The 19022-nt window shown below is 42.9% G+C and overlaps 1 protein-coding gene across 4 annotated transcripts in view; it reads right to left on the reverse strand.

Moving 5' to 3' along the window:
* Window positions 1-19022, reverse strand: part of efna5b (ephrin-A5b) — a 268124-nt gene that overhangs the window by 172094 nt on the left and 77008 nt on the right. For all 4 annotated transcript variants that reach the window (XM_054731562.2, XM_054731561.2, XM_054731565.2 and 1 more), the window contains one exon: window positions 15071-15181. In XM_054731562.2, the coding sequence (XP_054587537.2) occupies window positions 15071-15181 (111 nt within the window). The remainder of the gene's footprint in view (window positions 1-15070; window positions 15182-19022) is intronic.

Consider the following 19022-nt stretch of genomic DNA (forward strand, 5'->3'; position numbering starts at 1 on the left):
TGATTAGTAAAAGAGAAAACATCACGCACCACCTTCGATCAGATGTTTTGTTCTTTTCTTTTTTCACAATTCTTTCCCACTTTCATCTCTTTTCTCTTCCGTCGGCAACATGGCTCACAGCCCACGACGGCGTCTCAGTGGGGTGGCGTAAGCATTCGAGAAAAGAACGCGCCTAAATTTAGTCGATCCAGCTCTCTGCAGGTGCTTCGCGTGTTGCTGGAAAGCTGCAACGAAAGGCTGATTTTGTGCCATAAAATGCAATTTAGTATAAAGTGCTAATTTTCCGCGTGCTCATAGAAATACTTAAGAGGACGTTTAGTTAGATGAGTCACTCGAAAACACAAAATAACATCAGGAATGAGCACAATTAGTGCATTAAACGGGAAAAGCTTCGTGCAGGAGCTCGTTTCTACTAGAACCGCCGTAAAATCTGCAAACTTTCACATCATGCACACACAGAACTGTTAACCCCACTCCAAACTGTTTAACTTTGAGGTTTTATGGTCCAATTCCATTTCAGTCAAGCTTCTGGTAATGCCTTTTTGATAAAGGATAACTGGCTTCATCAAGAGCTTCACTTTGATATATAGAACTCATTCGAGGCAAAATGACAAGTATCTGGCTTCAAGCCTGGGGTTTTTCTCCTCGCACATGTTGTATTCAGCATGCTCGCTCAGCCGGGGTCGCAGCAGGAGGAGATGGGAGTAAAGGCTGGCTGCTTGATGATTCAGACTTTCTGTTCTTTTGTTGTCGGGACAATTAGAGACCAGATTATGACAATAAGTCATTAAAACGGGGTGAAAATGCAGCCGTGCTTGTCTGGTATCAGTGGTGCAGGTCAGAAATTACTGACATGAAAAGGACCCTTTGAACAAGTCCTTTGAAAAAATAGCTGCAAAATAGTAATCCGTGACCTAAGTGAGGAAGATCTTTCATGGAATATATTTAATTACAGTTTGAGGTCCTACCTCAAGTGGAGGAGTTTAAGTATCTCGGGGTCTTGTTCACGAGTGAGGGTAGGAGGGATCGGGAGATCGACAGGCGGATTGGTTCGGCGTCTGCAGTGATGCGGACGCTGAGCCGATCTGTCGTGGTGAAGAGGGAGCTGAGCCAGAAAGCCAGGCTCTCGATTTACCGGTCGATCTACGTCCCAATCCTCACCTATGGTCGTGAGCTTTGGGTAACGACCGAAAGAACGAGATCGCGGATACAAGCGGCCGAAATGAGTTTCCTCCGTAGGGTGGCCGGGCTCAGCCTTAGAGATAGGGTGAGGAGCTCGGACATTCGGGAGGGACTCGGAGTAGAACCGCTGCTCCTCCGGATCGAAAGGAGTCAGTTGAGGTGGTTTGGGCATCTGGTCAGGATGCCTCCTGGACGCCTCCCTGGGGAGGTGTTTCGGGCATGTCCTGCTGGTAGGAGGCCCCCGGGTCGACCCAGGACACGTTGGAGAGGTTACATCTCCAATCTGGTCCGGGAACGCCTTGGGGTCCTGCCGGAGGAGCTGGTGGAGGTGGCCGGGAAGAAGACGGTCTGGAGCTCCCTAGTTGGGATGCTGCCCCCGCGACCCGGACTCAGATAAGCGGAGGAAGACGACGACAGTTTGTCGCAGCTCCTTTTAATAGAAACGATTCATTTTGAATATTTGCAGATGAAGGGTAATCTTCCTAGCCTAGAAATCTAGGCAAACCATAAAAATAGCAAAGAGATTTTGCTCTTATGTCTGGTCTAGCCACGCACCATCATAGCCTCAGCAGGCCTACCACTGGCTCGGCTAAGTTTAGGTTCAGCCAATCACAGCGCTCTACGTTTGTAGAGAGACGTTGAGCTAGCTTAGCACCATTGGTGGGCAATGGTGGGAGCGGAGTTAAGTACCCACCTTGCAAACCGGACGGCTGCGGGATCACTCCCTGCTCAGTCTGTCGCAGTCATCGTGTCCTTGTGCAAAACCCTTAACCGATCTCGCCTGCTGGTGGTGGTCGGAAAGACCGGCAGTGCCGTAGCTTGGCAGCCTCACCACCCAGGGCAACTGTGGCTATACTCTAGCTTTTCACCACCAGCATGTGAATGTGTGTGTGCTTGGGTGAGTGTGTTGTGAAGTACGTTGGGGGATTGTAGAATTGTAGAAGGTGATATATAACCACTTGCCATTACAGCAGAGCCTTTTTTATGATAACAGCAGAGCTGCAACGGAGTAAAATAACAAAGACAGTGGCGGTTCTGGAAAGGCTCGTTTGAAACGGCTTTGGCATCAACTACGGACGATTTAGACATGCATTTGTCTTTGAGACTTCAACAGAGAGAGGTAATTCTTCATCCTCTTCAGCAGTGTATGGTGGACTGCTGCAATGGCTGATTTCCATAGTGCTGAATACATCTCGTTGTTCGTTGCTCTCATTGGTTGTAACACAGTCCAACTACATTAAGAGACAGTTTGAAAGACGACTGTAGATTCTGCCCGCATGCCTGAGTTCTGTCTATGGGGTCATGGCCAGACTATATGCCAGGCAAACATCTTCCTGAAGGAGCAGTTTAGTTTTCAGGGGCCCCGTTTATCAAGCTCGCTTACGCACAAAACGGGGTCGTAAAACTGCGTAAGCAACTCTCCAGGCAAACTTTGGGATTTATGAAAGAAAACTTAGCGGAAAAATGTGCGCAACTTTAAGTTGACTAAGGACCTGGCTTACGCACGTGTTAGACATGGAGAGCACCTGCAGTGCTGCTGCTGAGAAGGATAACATTATGAAATCCTGCAACATCATCACTTGTACCGCTTCGTTTTCACACAGAACAAGACCCCCCCCCACCCCACACACACACACACACACACACACAGCCTGAAGCGCAGAATAAGGAATGCAGATTATCAGCAGGGGGGCAGATTGAGACAGAATGACATGCGTCTGTGACAGTGTGTGTCCTGTCACTGTGACCCGATTGATCATGCGCCCTGGCTACTTGTACAGGGGAGATCTCTGTTTGGGTGACTGGTTTGCGTGCGTGACTTTACCCCGGGAGTCTGGGGATCGACTCTCGATGGGACCATTTTTTTATATCCGCCACAGATCTCTCTGAAGCATTCACAACATTGACGGCTTCAGCAACGCTGTGCCACTCCGTGGATTTTCTCTTATTTGTTTTGCAAAAGCACTTCCTTTCATTTCTCCACCTCACCCACAGGTACCTCAATTTCTGTGAAATTGTGCTTCCTTGATCTGCCTTGATCTACGGTCGCCATGTCATTGGTGGAACGCTGCAACAGCCGGCTTATATGCATGAGATCCACAAGGCACTTTGCATTGACTATGCATGGCAGTAAGTGGGCGTGGTGAGGGCGGGATGTGACTAAAAAGCAGCTGAGAAACATTCTCGTTAGTTTCTGATTTATGGAGCGGAGATTGCGTGCAGCTGTGCGTACTCCATGTTTGATAGATCACAAACCTGCTTGGCGTGAGTACTTTTTTTTTTGCTGAGCTTACGTACGGTTTTAGTAAGGATTCTACGCAATGTTTGATAAATGAGACCCCAGGTCATAAACCACAATAAAATAAACCAATTGCACGGTTAGTGGCTCAAATTCCAGCTAAATGAATGTAAAACTGTGTGCTACAGGACATGTCTTTTTAGAGAAGCTCTTTCTGTTTACTGATGCAGCGTAGGGATCGGCTCAAACAGCAAAGCTCCAAAATCTCATTGATATACCGCTCACACAGCTTTAAATATGATGCTCGCACAAGCCCAGGCAGCAGGAACCTTGTCGGCGAGACCTACTGAGAATACTGCTGTGCCCCGTAACCCCATTCGCACTATCAAGGTGCAAAAGCAGATTAGATTGGGTTACATACAAGGAGAAAATGGGATTTCACCTTTTCGGAGCACATATAAAAAATGTCATGTCTATTTCAGAGGATAATAATCACAATTTCCCCCTGCAGACAAGAAGTGAGCACGTCTGTGCAAATTCATCTTTTGATAAATAAGAAAAAAGTCTTTAAACGGTTCAACGCTGCATGCTGTCAAATCACAAGGCCTATCAAAAAGCAACTGTTGCATTCTTTTACTTCAAGCCATATAAAATGAGAAACTTGACACAAACCTTTGTCATTACAGCCAAGCTCTTGGAGAGCATCACCCTCTCCCTCACCCCCCTCTTTATTCTCCGCCACCTTCCTCTTTAGGATGCATATTAGATTAAAGATTTTATTGTCACACTCAATGCACTTAAGAGTGTTGGCAAACTAAATCACAAGGAGACGGCATGTCATAGAAGAGACACCTTGGGTTGACTAAGTCATGACGAGGCAGCCAAATCGATGAGATGGACTAATCGGATGTATCTGCTGGGACGAGCTCTGCCCTGAATCCAAATGATGGACACCAGATGGGGACTGATGTTTCCATTAGTACACAATCAGTGCAGTAGACAGAGCAATGGAAGGACAAGGGCTGCCTGTTCAACGAGGAATTAGCTTTTCAGTAGGCACAGCCAAGGTCCCTCCATTCAGCGTCTGCAGAGGCCTGCGTCTGTATGGGTGCAAAAGTAGAGCCGTACAGTAGAGATAAATAAAAAAAGGAATGGAAAATGAGTTGATTTGAACCTGTCAAGGACACAAAGAGGACAACTACTGTCCACAAACCAAATCAGATTTATTAACAAATAAATGTTATAACAGAAACTCAAGGGAACGTTCTCTGAGTCTGTATTCTTCTTTTAATTACATCATGCAGATTAATGATTTATACTTCTCCATCTGCGTCGGTGCAGAGACATGCCCAAATGTTTATGTATCCATTGAAAGTGATGGAGACAGCAAGCTTGTGATTGGTCAGGATGCCACTTCCTTTAAAGGGGCATTATGGAAGTCTGACAGCCAAAACATGTATAGAAATAATAAATGTCTTCTTCATACATTCTCCTGCAATGCCCTGGTCCTGTAGAATGAGCCCTGGCATTTTTACTGTGATTGCCTGTTTTTCTGTAAAATCACAGAAAAAGAGAGATGCTCGGGTCGAGCAGGCTGCTTCATGCGCGTTCACGCTCAGGCATCGCCCGTAGCATTTGCTATCCGTAGCTTTAGCAGCAGAGAGAGAGGCAGTGCCACTTTGTCGCTGTTCCTAACGCCTAGTGACAAAGCTAGCTACATTTCTGAGGACCCTTAGCTACTTTCTGTAGAACTTTCTTCTAGATATTTCCTGCAAATTAGCAACAAAATAGCCATTTTCGCTCAGAACCGTTCTTTGGTTTGACGTCGTTTCAGGTGTCATCAAGGATATAAAAGTTACAGATACTGTGAATGTTAGAGTGTAGAGTGTTCAGACAGAACTGATGTGCCTGATTCTTTTGCATTAGTTTTATAAATGGTTAATTCATGTGGGGTAAAGTTGCAGGCCAATTTAGAAATGTACACTCAGGTACACATTCTTTTGTTGCAATTAGGTCCCAAAGGGACACTTTTCATTACCAATCTAGCCACCACCACTTCCAAAGTTGTCTCCTATTGTGTGTTTTCTGATTCACAGATACTTTGTCTGGTCATCAATCAGTCAAAAAGAGCACACGCCACCCCTCTGTTCATTGAGCTCCACTGGCTACCGCTAGCAGCACGCATCAAATTCAAATCGCTAACACTAGCATACAAAGTCCGAGATGGTACGGCTCCCATCTACCTGAATCCTCTTGCAAAGGCTTACGTCTCGGCCCGGCCGCTCCGGTCATCACAGGATCGTCGGCTAGCAGTGCCTACACCACGCTCAGGACAATCCAGGCTCTTCTCATGCATCGTTCCACAAATGAGGAAGCATGCAGCCATTTCTATTTCTCAATTGGAACAGGGATGGTTGTGGCGTGCTGACGATCTTCTGTTGAAGTGCATGCACACAGGCATGAATGCGTTTCGAAGATGTGCACGGGCGTTTCTGGCTGAGTAGCAGGGAGGAAGGGGGAGGGCCTCGTCAGGGAGTGTAAGATGGCCAAAATTAGGGTTCAGTGCAGTTCTGAATTGGTTCAAAGTTTGTTGGCCCTCTGGGAGCCCTTGTGGTCTGGGGGCTCCAAGCAATTGAAAAGAAGAAGAAAAAAAGAATGTTTGTTTTTTTCTCTCTCCATTTTTTGCCAAAGTTAAAACAGTAAACCAGGTCCGACTTTTTTTTAACTATAATAACTTTGTTGTCATTTGTATTTATTGTGGTTAAGGGGAACAGATACCATAAGTTTTGCTTCTTTCAGTTCTTCGTGTTTTGTTTTTATTTGTGAATAAATGAAATTAAACATTGAAAAAATAAAAATAAAATTTGCCTGCCCAGCCCATCAGCACACGGCACCTCTGCCGACAAATGCGGGAGGGGCACTAATAACTTGAATGGGGGGTGCGGATTAATAATTTGTTATTTACCTTTATTATGTATGGTCCATTCATAATAACTTTATTTGCATTAAATTCAGCCTCATTTTAATAAAAATTCTGATGAATCTTCAATGGAATAAACTGCCTTGTAAAAAAGGCAGGGACATCCCTCACCCCCACCCCCACCCCCAAAAGAAAAATTACGTCCATGTGACCATTTTGTTTTTTATTCCTAGGCCCAATCAACCAACCTATGCGATTAGAACCAAACTAAATGTTTTCCCTCTAAAGAACTAACTTTGGGAAAAAAATCTTGAATTTGCTTATAAAATTGTGATGTCATGGATTTTATTCCCTCGCTGTGATGTACGTGGAAATAAACTTTCCCTTAACTTTCATATCCTTAAGCTAGGCCTCAGCTCTGTCTTCTGCAGCATTAGATAGAAGCTCTACCAGCCTCAGTGATGGTGCCTTCACTGTGCTGATGTTTCCACTGAGGACTTTCTACACGATGTTGGGTCACAAACACATCTGGCTTTACTCTCTCGTCAAATGAGCTCCCCGCTGACTCTAAGGAACTCCAAAATGGGACAAACCAAATCTCCAGTTTATAAATGAAGGGGTGACATCATGGCAGCTAGATTCACGTACACGGAACTGTCTGGAGACAAATCAGATTTAGTTAATTCATTTGTCCCGGGGATTATTGAGCACACTATCAGCTGATGGGTAATAATAACAATAATAGTCTTTCTTTTTATAGAGAGTATTCATTGCCGGTGCAAAAGAAAAACAGCAGTCCAGTGTTTTTACTTACACCCAGTGTCCCAGCCGCCTTACAGCAATGTTTCCTCCTCTTTTCCTCCCATTCAGAACAAAAGCTCCCTCAGAAATACAGAGGGAAACCACAAACAGCCTCCTGCTCGTGTACTATAAATGTTTATTTGACTGGCAACGGTGTTTTTCTTTGCTTTATGTTCAAATTTGATCCTTTATTTTTTCCCATGTTTGATGACACCATGCACTAATGACAAGTACAACTGTGGGCTGGATTCTTTACTACACTGGGAAAAAAAATATCTTGCTATCCCATCAGCCATCATGTGTGTAGCCTTGTAAAAACAGATCTGTGTGTTTTGTACACTGTTCAAAGTCATATCTGCTTCAGCTTGTAAACTCATTTGCAATTCAGCTTTAAGTGGTTTCACCCGTCAACCAAACTGAGAGATTTAAAAACCAACTTCACTCATATTTTAATACATTTTCAGTGGTCTCTAGTCGGGATGAATGATCTGTGAGGTGTTCTCTGGAGGAAAAAAAGCGCCTGTTTCAGCACGAAGAATTCAGCTGTAGGAGAAAGTAGCTTCAGACGTCTGGATTTGGAGTCTTATCTTCTGATACTTGGACATCCTTCTGATTGTCTACCAGCAATGCGACTACCACTGACTCCGTTTGCTCTGCAGCGTTCATGTTTTATCTCCACAACTAACACAAGTTTGGAGGAGTTCTGCTGTGTCGGGTGGTTGCTAACGCTAATGGTTAGATGCGACTAGCCGAGTCGTTCTCTGCTGTTTCCTGGACGCTAAACCAACAACAGCCTTCCCTGTCATGAGTCAAGATGGGTGAGTTCATGAATGTTAGGTGACAGTGTGACGTATATCTGTCGGGCATTACAAATCCTAGAGTTTCAGCATCTGTTTTCTATCAGAAGCTAATGCAGGAGGTAGTGTTAGGAGACTATTTATATGTTAAGTCAGCATAAGAAACTCAAAGTGGTCGATTATAATCAGAAATAACAATTAAAAAAAAGACTTGTCACTGAAGTAGACCTTTAATGGTTTCAACTATAAAAACAAAACTTAGACTTCTCAATGACTGACTCAGCTTGTTTCAGTGGGATGTCAATTCGTCCACCATGTTGGGAGAGGAAACCTCAGCCAGGAAAACCACGTTGTAATAGAATATTTACTAAGAAATCACAATGTAACCATAGACACATTGCTCTGTGTGTGTGTGTGTGTGTGTGTGTGTGTGTGTGTGTGTGTGTGTGTGTGTGTGTGTGTGTGTGTGTGTGTGTGTGTGTGTGTGTGTGTGTGTGTGTGTGTGTGTGTGTGTGTGTGTGTGTGTGTGTGTGTGTGTGTGTGTTGTCTTCTCCATCCCCAGTGAGTCGTGGAAGATGGCTGCTTATACTGAGCCAGGATACTCGGGAGGTTTCTTCCTGTTTAAATGGAGTTTTCCTCTCCACTGTCGCTGCATGCTTACTTAGTATGAGGATTGCTGTATAGTCACTGACATGCAATTTGCTGGGTTCCTTATATAGGAAACTTTTTTTCTGATTGGCTTAATGAACTGACTTGAATTGGAATGTTTATTATGTGAAGTGCCTTGAGACGACTCTTGTCGTGATTTGGCGCTTTATAAATAAAATTGAATTGAATTGAATTAATATTACCAGAAAGCTGTTTTCCACAAATAGATATTTTTTACTGTATACTAATTATTATTATTATTATTATTATTATTATTATATCATTGTGTCATTAGTTCACTAAATTATACACTTTGGATCTATTCCTTCATTGTTTGCAAGACTATCTTCAATCTCAAATGCTTTGTGGAGCATTTGAGATTGAATTACCATTACCTGCCTTTTTTATAGCTGAATGTTTGATGCTAGTTTTATTATATTTTATTCTACTTATTCTATTTTTGAAATGTATTATTTATGTTATAGCACATTAGTACCGAAACACGTTCCTAGTTTGTGAACTGCTTGTTCACTGACAATGGCAATAAACCTTTTCTGATTCTGATTCTGATTTGCGAATGTTCAGGCACAGAAAAAAAAAATGTTATGTAATAAATTAGAACAGATATTCAGCAGTTATTCGTTTTATTTATGTAGTAAATTGTCACAGATAAAATCCCCAAAGCATGAATTTAATTCTTGAAGCAAACTTTTCCTGCAATAATAAACCCTGCACCCCTGCTGGAACCTCACGTTCACCTTCAACGCCTCGAGAAACATTCTCAATGTTTATAACTCTTGCATGCACTAAATACATTTAGATATGCGCACATGTTTTAAGGTTATCACCTTCAGCTGTAGCATGCTCCTTTATTGTTGATTTGAACCAAAGCTTTGACATTTATTCCCTTTAAGTGTATTTCCTCCACAGGGCAAGCAGAGGGTTAATGATAAAGAACATAGCACGGTGGCGTTTATCCTTAAATTTGATTTAGAGAAGTCTAACTTATCCTCATTACGGGGACCTGTAGAGCAGCAAATGACAAATCACAGCGTGTGATAATAAAGGTGACTGTGAAAATCCCCTGGCTGTGATCCATCTCATCATTATGAGAGCATTATGAATGGATGTAATAAAAGTGAATTAAGACAGGACACGGCTGATATAGATATTATGAGCACATTGTCCCTCGTCTAATGTGAATGGTTCTTCAGCTGGCTTCAGCAATAAAGGTCTCAATGTGGAGAGGCCATCCTCGACTCTGAGTAATACTTGCATACAATCATGACCAAAAAGCTGGGAGGAGATAGGGTGGGCAGCTGAGTCCTCTTTTGTACTTCCTGCTATTTCATTACAGCAATGAATGTAGAAAAAAAGGGAAAAAGCCTTTGATATCCCCGACTGCGGTGTGCAACACAGCAGCTGTCCGGCTCCATGGGGCCTCATGTTCATCTTTGAAGTCCCAGAAAGAAATTGATGTTCCCCTGTCCGTTTATGACTCTCCTGCCAAAAGGGAAGTGCAGATTCATAGGTGCAAGACAACGCTAAGAGCCAAGGAGCTGGACAATAATTCTTTGCATTATTTCATGAAACAAGATCTCCAGTCTCCTGTTAGGACCAGTTGATTCTTGTTTTAAGCAACGCTTCCTGTCATCTATTCTGTCTCATCCTTGGGTGAGTCGTGGCCGCCACGGAGGAGCTCAGCCGCACATCAGAGATGAAGGGACAATGGCATTAGCGTGTGTTTAGCTTGCTAATTTTCACCGTCTTTGTGTAAAGTTTTATCATCGGGTCGTTTGTATAACGGGATGAGCGGGGATCTGAGCTTATGAGGCTGATCAAATTAAGATCATTTTCTCCCAACAGGAATCCCTGATAGCGAGAAATACAATTGCTACGGACAGTGTCACCGATAAGCTATTGACAAGGAGATTTACCCGGTGGCGTTTGTTATGCACGCTGCACAAGCAGGGCAAATTCTGCCATGTCAGGAATTAACTGTACTTTGCATTTTCCACACAGTAATGTTGTGTACCTCAAACAAAGATACATGTGTATTTATCAGTGAATCTTGAGCTTATTACACATTCCTGACTGAAAGAATCTGAAACTGTTTCATGGCCCACGTTTTCCGCATTTTACAGCATTTTCTTCTTTTAAGGGGGCAAATGCCTCAGCAGATGGGAGTTTGCGTGCACGGAGAACATGTGCTAAATCCTGCAAAGCACGCTAATCAGTTGCAATCAGGAGACAGAAAGGTAAACATCTCCTGTTTAGATTGCAGTGGAGTCTGCAGCATGCGGATAGGGCTGCATACGAGTGCTTTGGGACTGGGCACCCTGACACCACCCACTTCTTGACAAAGATAAGTAAATAAAACAAAAAAAGCCACTTTATAAAGTGAAGGTACAACTTTAAAAAAAAACTGCCAAAGCATCAGGGGCGGATTAAGGACTGAAGAACATCCGGGGCTTAACACACGCGCGCACGCACACGCACGTGACACGCACTAGTGAACATCATATATGTTTTGTACCACATAATTATTATTCTGAAGCTACATATGAAGCATTTTCAGGACAGAGTATTGTTCCTGTTAGTGTTTAGTGTGAGATGATAGTAAATATTCCCTTTCTTTCTCCAACAACTTTACCTGATAGTAAGCTAACTTTAGGCAAACCAGCAGCACAACAAATATTTTCTAATAAGACTCACAAACCTGAGTCAGCACCAGTCTCATCAAAGCTGCGGTTCTGTCGCGGTACTTCTGGTCTAAAAAACGTCCTTATGTCCATCTTCACTCATGCGTTTCAGGCAGAGAGTGTAGAAGAAGCCGGCTGCTGAAGGGCTTCTTCTTCAGTGGTGGAGGCTCAGGCAGGCTGTATACAAACTACTGCCAGCTGCTCCCTCTCTGTTGGACTTTGGTACTGCATGTTAGTCTAATGAGCTTTGAAAGAAACAGACGTACTGCATGTTACTTCCGCGATTTAGATCCGGGGCTTCCTATGAAACATCCGGGGCTTCAGCCCAAGTAGCCGGGCCTAACGCCGCCCCTGCAAAGCATACAACACCCTTATTTGTGGAAGGACAAATATCACCTGTGGTTCGTGGAATATTGTGTTTTGTAAATATTCAGATCCCAATTCAGTCCAACAATAGCCTGGCAAGCCAGACTAAATAAATGTATTATTTAGTCTGGCAACGCTCCGTTGACGGCTCTCGGTTGTGGGGCGGGTTCTACCGTTGTCTTTCAAATGATCTCCGCATGCTACTGGACAATGAATGTGACATAGTCACCGCAACAGCCATCGGTAAATGAGGCAGTCCGCAGTTGAAGAAGGAGAAAACGCATCATTTTTTCTAAAAAATTTAAATTAAAAAAAGCACTTAAATACATCTATCTGCTCCTGATTCTAATGAAGCCCAAGTTCTGATAGTCCAACATTGATGTAAAAGCCGTTTCAAACGAGCTGTCTCCATCTTGTTTCACTCTGTTGCATCATCCCACCCACCAGGCATATAGAGTGTCCTGATTGGCCCACAAAGCGGATAAAGCTCTGTGATTTGTTCACTAAGCAGATAGAGCACTATGATTGGCCCACCATTATGGACCAGTCACAGCTCTCTTTATGTGTTTAAAACCCCTCTAGAGAGCTGTGATTGGCCAGCCAGAATGCTGTTAGGGGCTGCAGAGGTTCCAGTGGAGCGTTCCTAGACCAAACTTTGCAAAGCAAGAATTTGGTCCAGTTCACTTGGCTAGTCCAACAAAGCAATCCAAGGAAAAGTGACATCACTCCGATTTCTAGAAATAAGTTAGAGACTCCCGAGAAAATCACTTTTATTCTAAAACACACGTCAAAGCCTTTCTTAAACACTGTGACCGTTTGATTGTAATGATTAGTATCACAAGAGTAAATATTAATTATTAAAACCAGATTAGTGAGTCAGCTAAAGAATCTTTTTTATTGCTGGAAGAATTAATGATCATAGGATCTCACATAAATAATTGAAGCAACATCTTTTATTACAATTTAATAAAAGCTCTTTCCTTTCAAAAAGAGGTTTCAAATTGATTCAGAAGACAGCGTTAGTTTCATCTGCAGATATTGACTGAATGTTCGGGTGTATACAATATTTCAGCAAGTACACATTAGATCTCGTTAGGAGTGCAGAGGAGCATTACATAGCCTTAAACTAAACTAAATGATTAAACACGTGTTTTCTTATTGTGACACATTGTTCTGTTTTTGTTCAGGGGAGCCAAAGTCGCAAGCAAAATTTAAATAGGACAGATTAAAGATGTAATATGTAAGATATTCACTGTGAAATAATCACAAATGTCTAACGTCCATCACGTTGAGAGCCAGGGGAGTTGGACCCAAAAAGCAGATACCCAGAACGACAGGAAGCAAGAGCGGATGTGAAAGAAATCATTTCTTTGTTAGGATGAAAAAACAAATAAAATCCAAGCAGGGCACGAAGCCAAATAACATAGAGACCAAGAAGGGGGGTGGGGGGGGGGAAGAAACAAAACAACGCTCACACGAACAATGGACCAACAACACACTGGTAGACAGGGTTATACATATACAAAAGGGCTGGGTGATTAGGGAATTGTGCACAGGTGAGACTAATTAACAGAGAGGAAGAAGAAGAAGAAAGTATCATTTCTATAGCGCCTCTCAAGATAAAAATCACGAGGCGCTTCACAAAAACAAAAAATGTTAAAATAAAAAAAACATTTAGAAAATGTTTAAAAATATATTTTAAATGAGAAAAAAATAGACGATTGTGATTAAAAAAATGTTAAGAAAGAGAGAGAGTGAATAGGAAAGAGGGAAATCAGTGGATCCTGAGGAAGGTGGAATAGGTGGGGAGAGCAGAATAAAGAGAGAGAGGTGAAGAAGGTCATACAAAAGCCAGCTTGAACAAGTGAGTCTTCAGCTGCTTTTTAAAGGAGACCACTGAGTCCACTGATCTCAGGCTCAGGGGGGAGAGAGTTCCAGAGTCTGGGGGCCACAGCAGCAGATGATCTGTCACCTTTGACCTTTAGCCTGGTGCTGCACAACCAGTAGGCTTTGGTCACTGGACCTCAGGGGCCTGCTGGGGGTGTAGGGACTAAGAAGATCACCAATGTAAGATGGTGCTTGTCCATGTAAGGCCTTATAGACCAGAGCCAGGATCTTGAAATGAACCCTGAAGTTGACTGGCAGCCAGTGAAGCTGGAGGAGAAGCGGGGTGATGTGGGTGTGTTTGGAGGACTTGGTCAGAAGCCGAGCACAGGCAGAGGACAACAGAGCAGGGGAGGAAACCAGACCTAACAATGGGGAAGGGAACAAAATGAACTAAAGGGAGAATGCGACTAGATAAACACTAACAGAAGACTAATGATAAGTGAGGTGACTAAGGGAAAATGTGAGGGGAACCTAGAGAGGGATGGATAACACAAGGATACACATGAGGGAGACGCAGAACGCAGACCATGACAACGTCCCAATCATGTTGGAAGGAAGAAAACGTTGAAACAGATTTCATTCACAGCCAGCTCAGGGGTTGTCGTTTTTTCTACTTTTAAAAAGCTAAAGAGGGACATAGTCACTGTTTACAATCTGTCCCGCCTCCATACTTCCTGGTTCTAGAGCCATGACATTTTCTTGTAACCTCAAATGGGCCATTCCCATCTGTACCGGGTCGGCCCGGGCCGGGTAGCCCCAGTCGGCCCCAGCCTGGCCCGGTTGATTCCACACATCCTTGTCTTAAGCCCATGTGGGCTGATTCTACCCACCAATCAGAGGCTTGCTCTAATGGAAGGTGTGATTTTGCTGTCAGCAGTGGGTGTGTTGGCCCTGGTCGGCCTGAAGCAGACCCCCTCGAGAAGAGGGCCGAGAATGAGCCTTGGTTGGCCCGGAAAAATACCAGGCCACCCAGATATGTTACAACCTACGCTACCCGGCCCGGGCCGACCCGGTACAGATGGGAATGGCCCATAAGAAGCCATGGCATCTGCTTGTTTTACTCTAATATTGGGTAGAGAAGGCTGGGGGCTAATGTTGAGCTTACAATGAAATTTGAAAATTAGAATTAGAATATATATATAGAAATATATAAATATATATGTATATACACACACACATATATACATCATACATACATACATACATATATATATATATATATATATATATAGACTGCAACTCGTCAGTAAAGTTATTGTGTGTTTATCTACTTACCAATTTATTGTGTATGAGTTGTCTTCACTCATCTAGAAACTTCTGCAGCTGATCTAAGTGGACTTGTTTGTTCTGATACTTGGACTGCAGTACCCAAATTTGACAAAAAGATGTCTTTCTTACTTCATGCACCTTTAACACCGAGAATAGCTGACAACTGGGCCAGGCTAAATCTGTAAAGCGGGCATTCACATTCTATTTCAACACATCTTCTGTGGTGGCTGCACAGTGGAGCAGTGCTTAGAACTGTTACCTTGAAGCAAGAGAATCCTGAGTTCGTATCCCGGCCTGGGATCTTTCTGCATGGAGTTTGCATGTTCTCCCTGTGCATGCGTGGGTTCTCTCCGGGTACTCTGGCTTCCTCCTGCAGTCCAAAAACATGACTGTTAGGTTAATTGGTCGGTCTAAATGGCCGTTTGTCCTGTGTGTCTCTGCGTTGCCCTGTGATGGACTAGCAACCTGTCCAGGATGTACCCAGCCTGTTTGCCCGTTCACTGCTGGAGATAGGCACCAGTCCCCCGTGACCCTGCATGGACGAGCGAGTTCAGAATAAGGATGGATGGAGGTGTTTTATCTCCATCTCTATCTACACGAGCCTGAACATGTTCCAGAGTGCTATGGAGTTGTCAATGCTAACGGTGAACCTCCTTTTAAAATGTTGGGTTGGACTTTTGCAACAATTTGCACGATTTACTTGTAGGCAAGTAAAAAAAAAAAAAACACAACCAGAAAATACTTTTGTGATACAGTAAACGTCTGCCCTCCCGCAGAACCCAGACCTACCTTCTGAATGGCCCCATTTGACTAACACCAGCATGTCAGCACTATGCATCCCTGCAGCTCAGGATATTGGAGCAATTACCTCCACACAGCACCCCCTAGCAGAACAGGGGTCATCAGAGCCCAATTCATGTGTGAGAAACAGTCAAACAGACCTAACAAAGCCAACATGGACTTGTTATGGAACAAAGAGCCTGTCATAATTAGCAGTGACATTTGCTGACAGAGGAGGCCAAGCAGGCCTGGCCTCCTCTGTGATGTTTTAGCGCAGAGGAAGAGAGACAGATCTATTTGATAGAAAGGGGTCTTTCACCACCCTCTAAAGTGAATGTTGCCGCCTCGGGACCCGATGTGCCAATCAGCAACTTTCCCAACCAAATCATTTGCATCGTAAACAGTCTACCGTGATGTGCTCGGAATAACTCTGCTGTTCAGTCACCAATGGAAGGAATAAAACTTCAACTCAACTACGATTACAATCAGAGTCGCATCATAAACAAGAAGACTTGTGGAAAAACCGAGATGCCCTAAAACATTCAGCATTTATTTTACAAGGAAGTTTTTTCACGGGTACTTAGGCAAAAGTTAAAAGCAACAGTCATCAATAGTTGTGTGCAGTAATTACCAACCCCTGGGGATCAGGGATAGCAGCTTTTGAAACCATCTCTATGGGTGGACCACAGCACCAGGACGAGAAAAGCCCAGAAAAATTGTCCTGACAAGCCCGTAACATTAGCCGAACATTTAACCACCGCAGGAGAGACCAGATAAAAATGGAGGTTGGCGTGGAAAACAGCCAAAAATAAAGAATTTCAGAGGAGGGAAAAAAGGACATTTAATGATCTTATTTATCACAGTTTTACTGTTAAAAAAAGAACTTGCTTCGATGAAAAGCACATCTGGCATCCGTCATCTTTTCTTCTTTTTTCTGAGGTCAGGGCACACAGGATATTTAATATTTCCACCAAAGAATCCAGATGACAAGGTAATGTCTTGGACTGAGACAAAGGCTCATAAAATTACTAGTATTATGCTTGTCTCTTGAGATCCAGAAGAAAAATGACAATAATAATTAGGAAAAGCATGAAACATTACATAGTCACAGTCCAGATGATTCATTTCCTCGAGCAGGATTTTCATGTAGTTCGTGCCTAACAAGGTGTAACGCACATTTTTCTATTCAATCTTTCTTTGATTTGCCTCAAGGTGGATTTCTAACACGCATCAAGCCAAATGTACAAGTAGCCTCGCATGTCAGTGTCGATTACAAACAAAATAGGTCCCTCTTCACGTCAGGCAGACTCACACGTTCAATAAAAGTGGACGGATGAATCATTTTCACAAGCTCACTCACTGCTGCTGCTGCTCACCTTCTCAACTCCATCTTTCTGCTTTGTTGTCTTTGTTTCACCTGGTTGTCTGCCTCAGACAGGACACGGGACCACACCTGCGGCTGGTGGGAGCTGAACGAGAGCAACCGAGACAGCTAGATACGCACACCGACTCAAGCCTCAAAGTGAGACGGAAAAGGGTCAAAGAAGCAAAGACCACCTTGGTCAGTTTGGCATGACAAATAAATGTCTTGCAGTACGGTACAAAGTTAAACAAATGCCTGAATATTATAGCACAGATGCATAAAAACCAGCAAAGTTTAGCTTCTTTAAAATGACCTTTTTTAAATTAAATCTGGAGTAGCTGGAACGTGATCTGGAAGGAAGTGGAGCCTTTTCTGCTGTTGCTGATCAGTGTCACATAGGCCTGACTTAAAGGGTGAATGGACGCTGTACACATGACATCACTGATAAAGAGGGGAGATTTTTCATCCAGATGTTGTTGTTTTTGTTTGTTTCTTATTCTAGTGATGGGTTTTTGTACATTACACTTACCGTAAGAAGGTAAGTCCATCAACTTTTCCATCCGTCTGTTTTCTCATGAAAGGATTGATGCACTTTGAAACTTGGTATAATTTTTAAAGTTTATTTTTCCCTTGTGCCGGAGCTGTACGTCTGCAGTGAACATATTTATGTTGTTACTGCACTGCTAAATGTGATTTTCAAGAAGGAAAATAGGCTTATTTAAACACATTTCATCTTACTTTTGGTTTGAAAATATTTTCTTACACTGTAAAAAATAAAAGCTTTACCTGAAATAATTAAAAAAATCTTAAACATGATAAAATCGTCTTGTGTTGAGTATAAAAAAAAATCTGCCACTGGGTTTCACAAAAGTTGCCCGGCAAGAATTCTTAAAACTAGCAAACAAATCTGTCGTGTGCCTGTAAACTACACACAACCAGACCAGTTGTGTGTAGTTTAAAGGCACATTTGCTAGTTTTAGCCAAGCCACATTTGCTTATCCCAATGGAAGATTTATTAAACTCAAAACAAAATTTTTTTTTACCATATTTATCAATGTTTACATTATTTTAAGAAGTGCTGTTTTGCACTGTAAGAAAATGCAGACACAAAATAAGATAAAATGCCCATAAACAATGCATTTTTACCATATGTAACAACTGATTTTTGCTGTATGATCTGCTGTTCTGCACTGTAAAAAAATTCTTACCCCAAAATTCCACTATCTCTGCTCCGGCACGAACTCCGCAGCAAAAACGGTCCCGTTGTAGTCATTCAGAGCTGTTCCACTACTGCCCGCCGTTCCGCCATCCGGCAAAAATAGGATCAATTCTATTTTTGCTGGACGCCGGAGCACCTCCGCAGTCAATGGACAGAAATCACAGCCGCCCAACAGGAAAGGGAGCAAGCACAGCTTCCGTTATTTCACAATAAATCGATAAACAAAAAACGTTTTTTGTTTCATACGCACAGGTTTAACAACTTTTAACAACTATCAATGGCGGTTGAACTTTAAATGCACAAAAGTAAGCCATAAATACAGTTTCTACTATCAAAGTAGTCACCCTTTGTTGATCCAAACACTGCTGATCTCTCAACACAAATGATGGGCAGATTAAACAGTTCATTTCGATGCTTCTCCCACACGACGGGTGTTTGGATCTAACTTCCGCGTTTATTGCACGGACTGTATCGCAAGATCTCAAAAATCCCGCGCATGCCTGTTTGCGCACCTCAGGTCTGTTGTAGAGCGGGTACAGTATAATTTGAGTTCGGAAGCGAGCGGCAGCGGAAAGCGGGGGCGGAGCGAAGATAGTGGAATTTTGGGTTTAGAGATTTTTGTTTTTACTAAAGTCTACAATTGTACCTCTAGAACCACAATTAGCCAACTAGTTTCACTGCAAAAAAAAACACTTTAAAGTATTTATTAAGTTCTTATTGTTAACACGAGGGATACAAAACGAGTGAAATATTTAAGTCAGTAGTTAGGGTCAAGACCTTTTTAACCCTCTCAGGCTCAAAATAAGTTTTGATGAAAGGATGAAAAACTAAGTCTTTCAGGGGCACTTC

The sequence above is a fragment of the Nothobranchius furzeri genome, chromosome 17, assembly GCF_043380555.1.
Source record: "Nothobranchius furzeri strain GRZ-AD chromosome 17, NfurGRZ-RIMD1, whole genome shotgun sequence".
Lineage (NCBI taxonomy): Eukaryota > Metazoa > Chordata > Actinopteri > Cyprinodontiformes > Nothobranchiidae > Nothobranchius > Nothobranchius furzeri.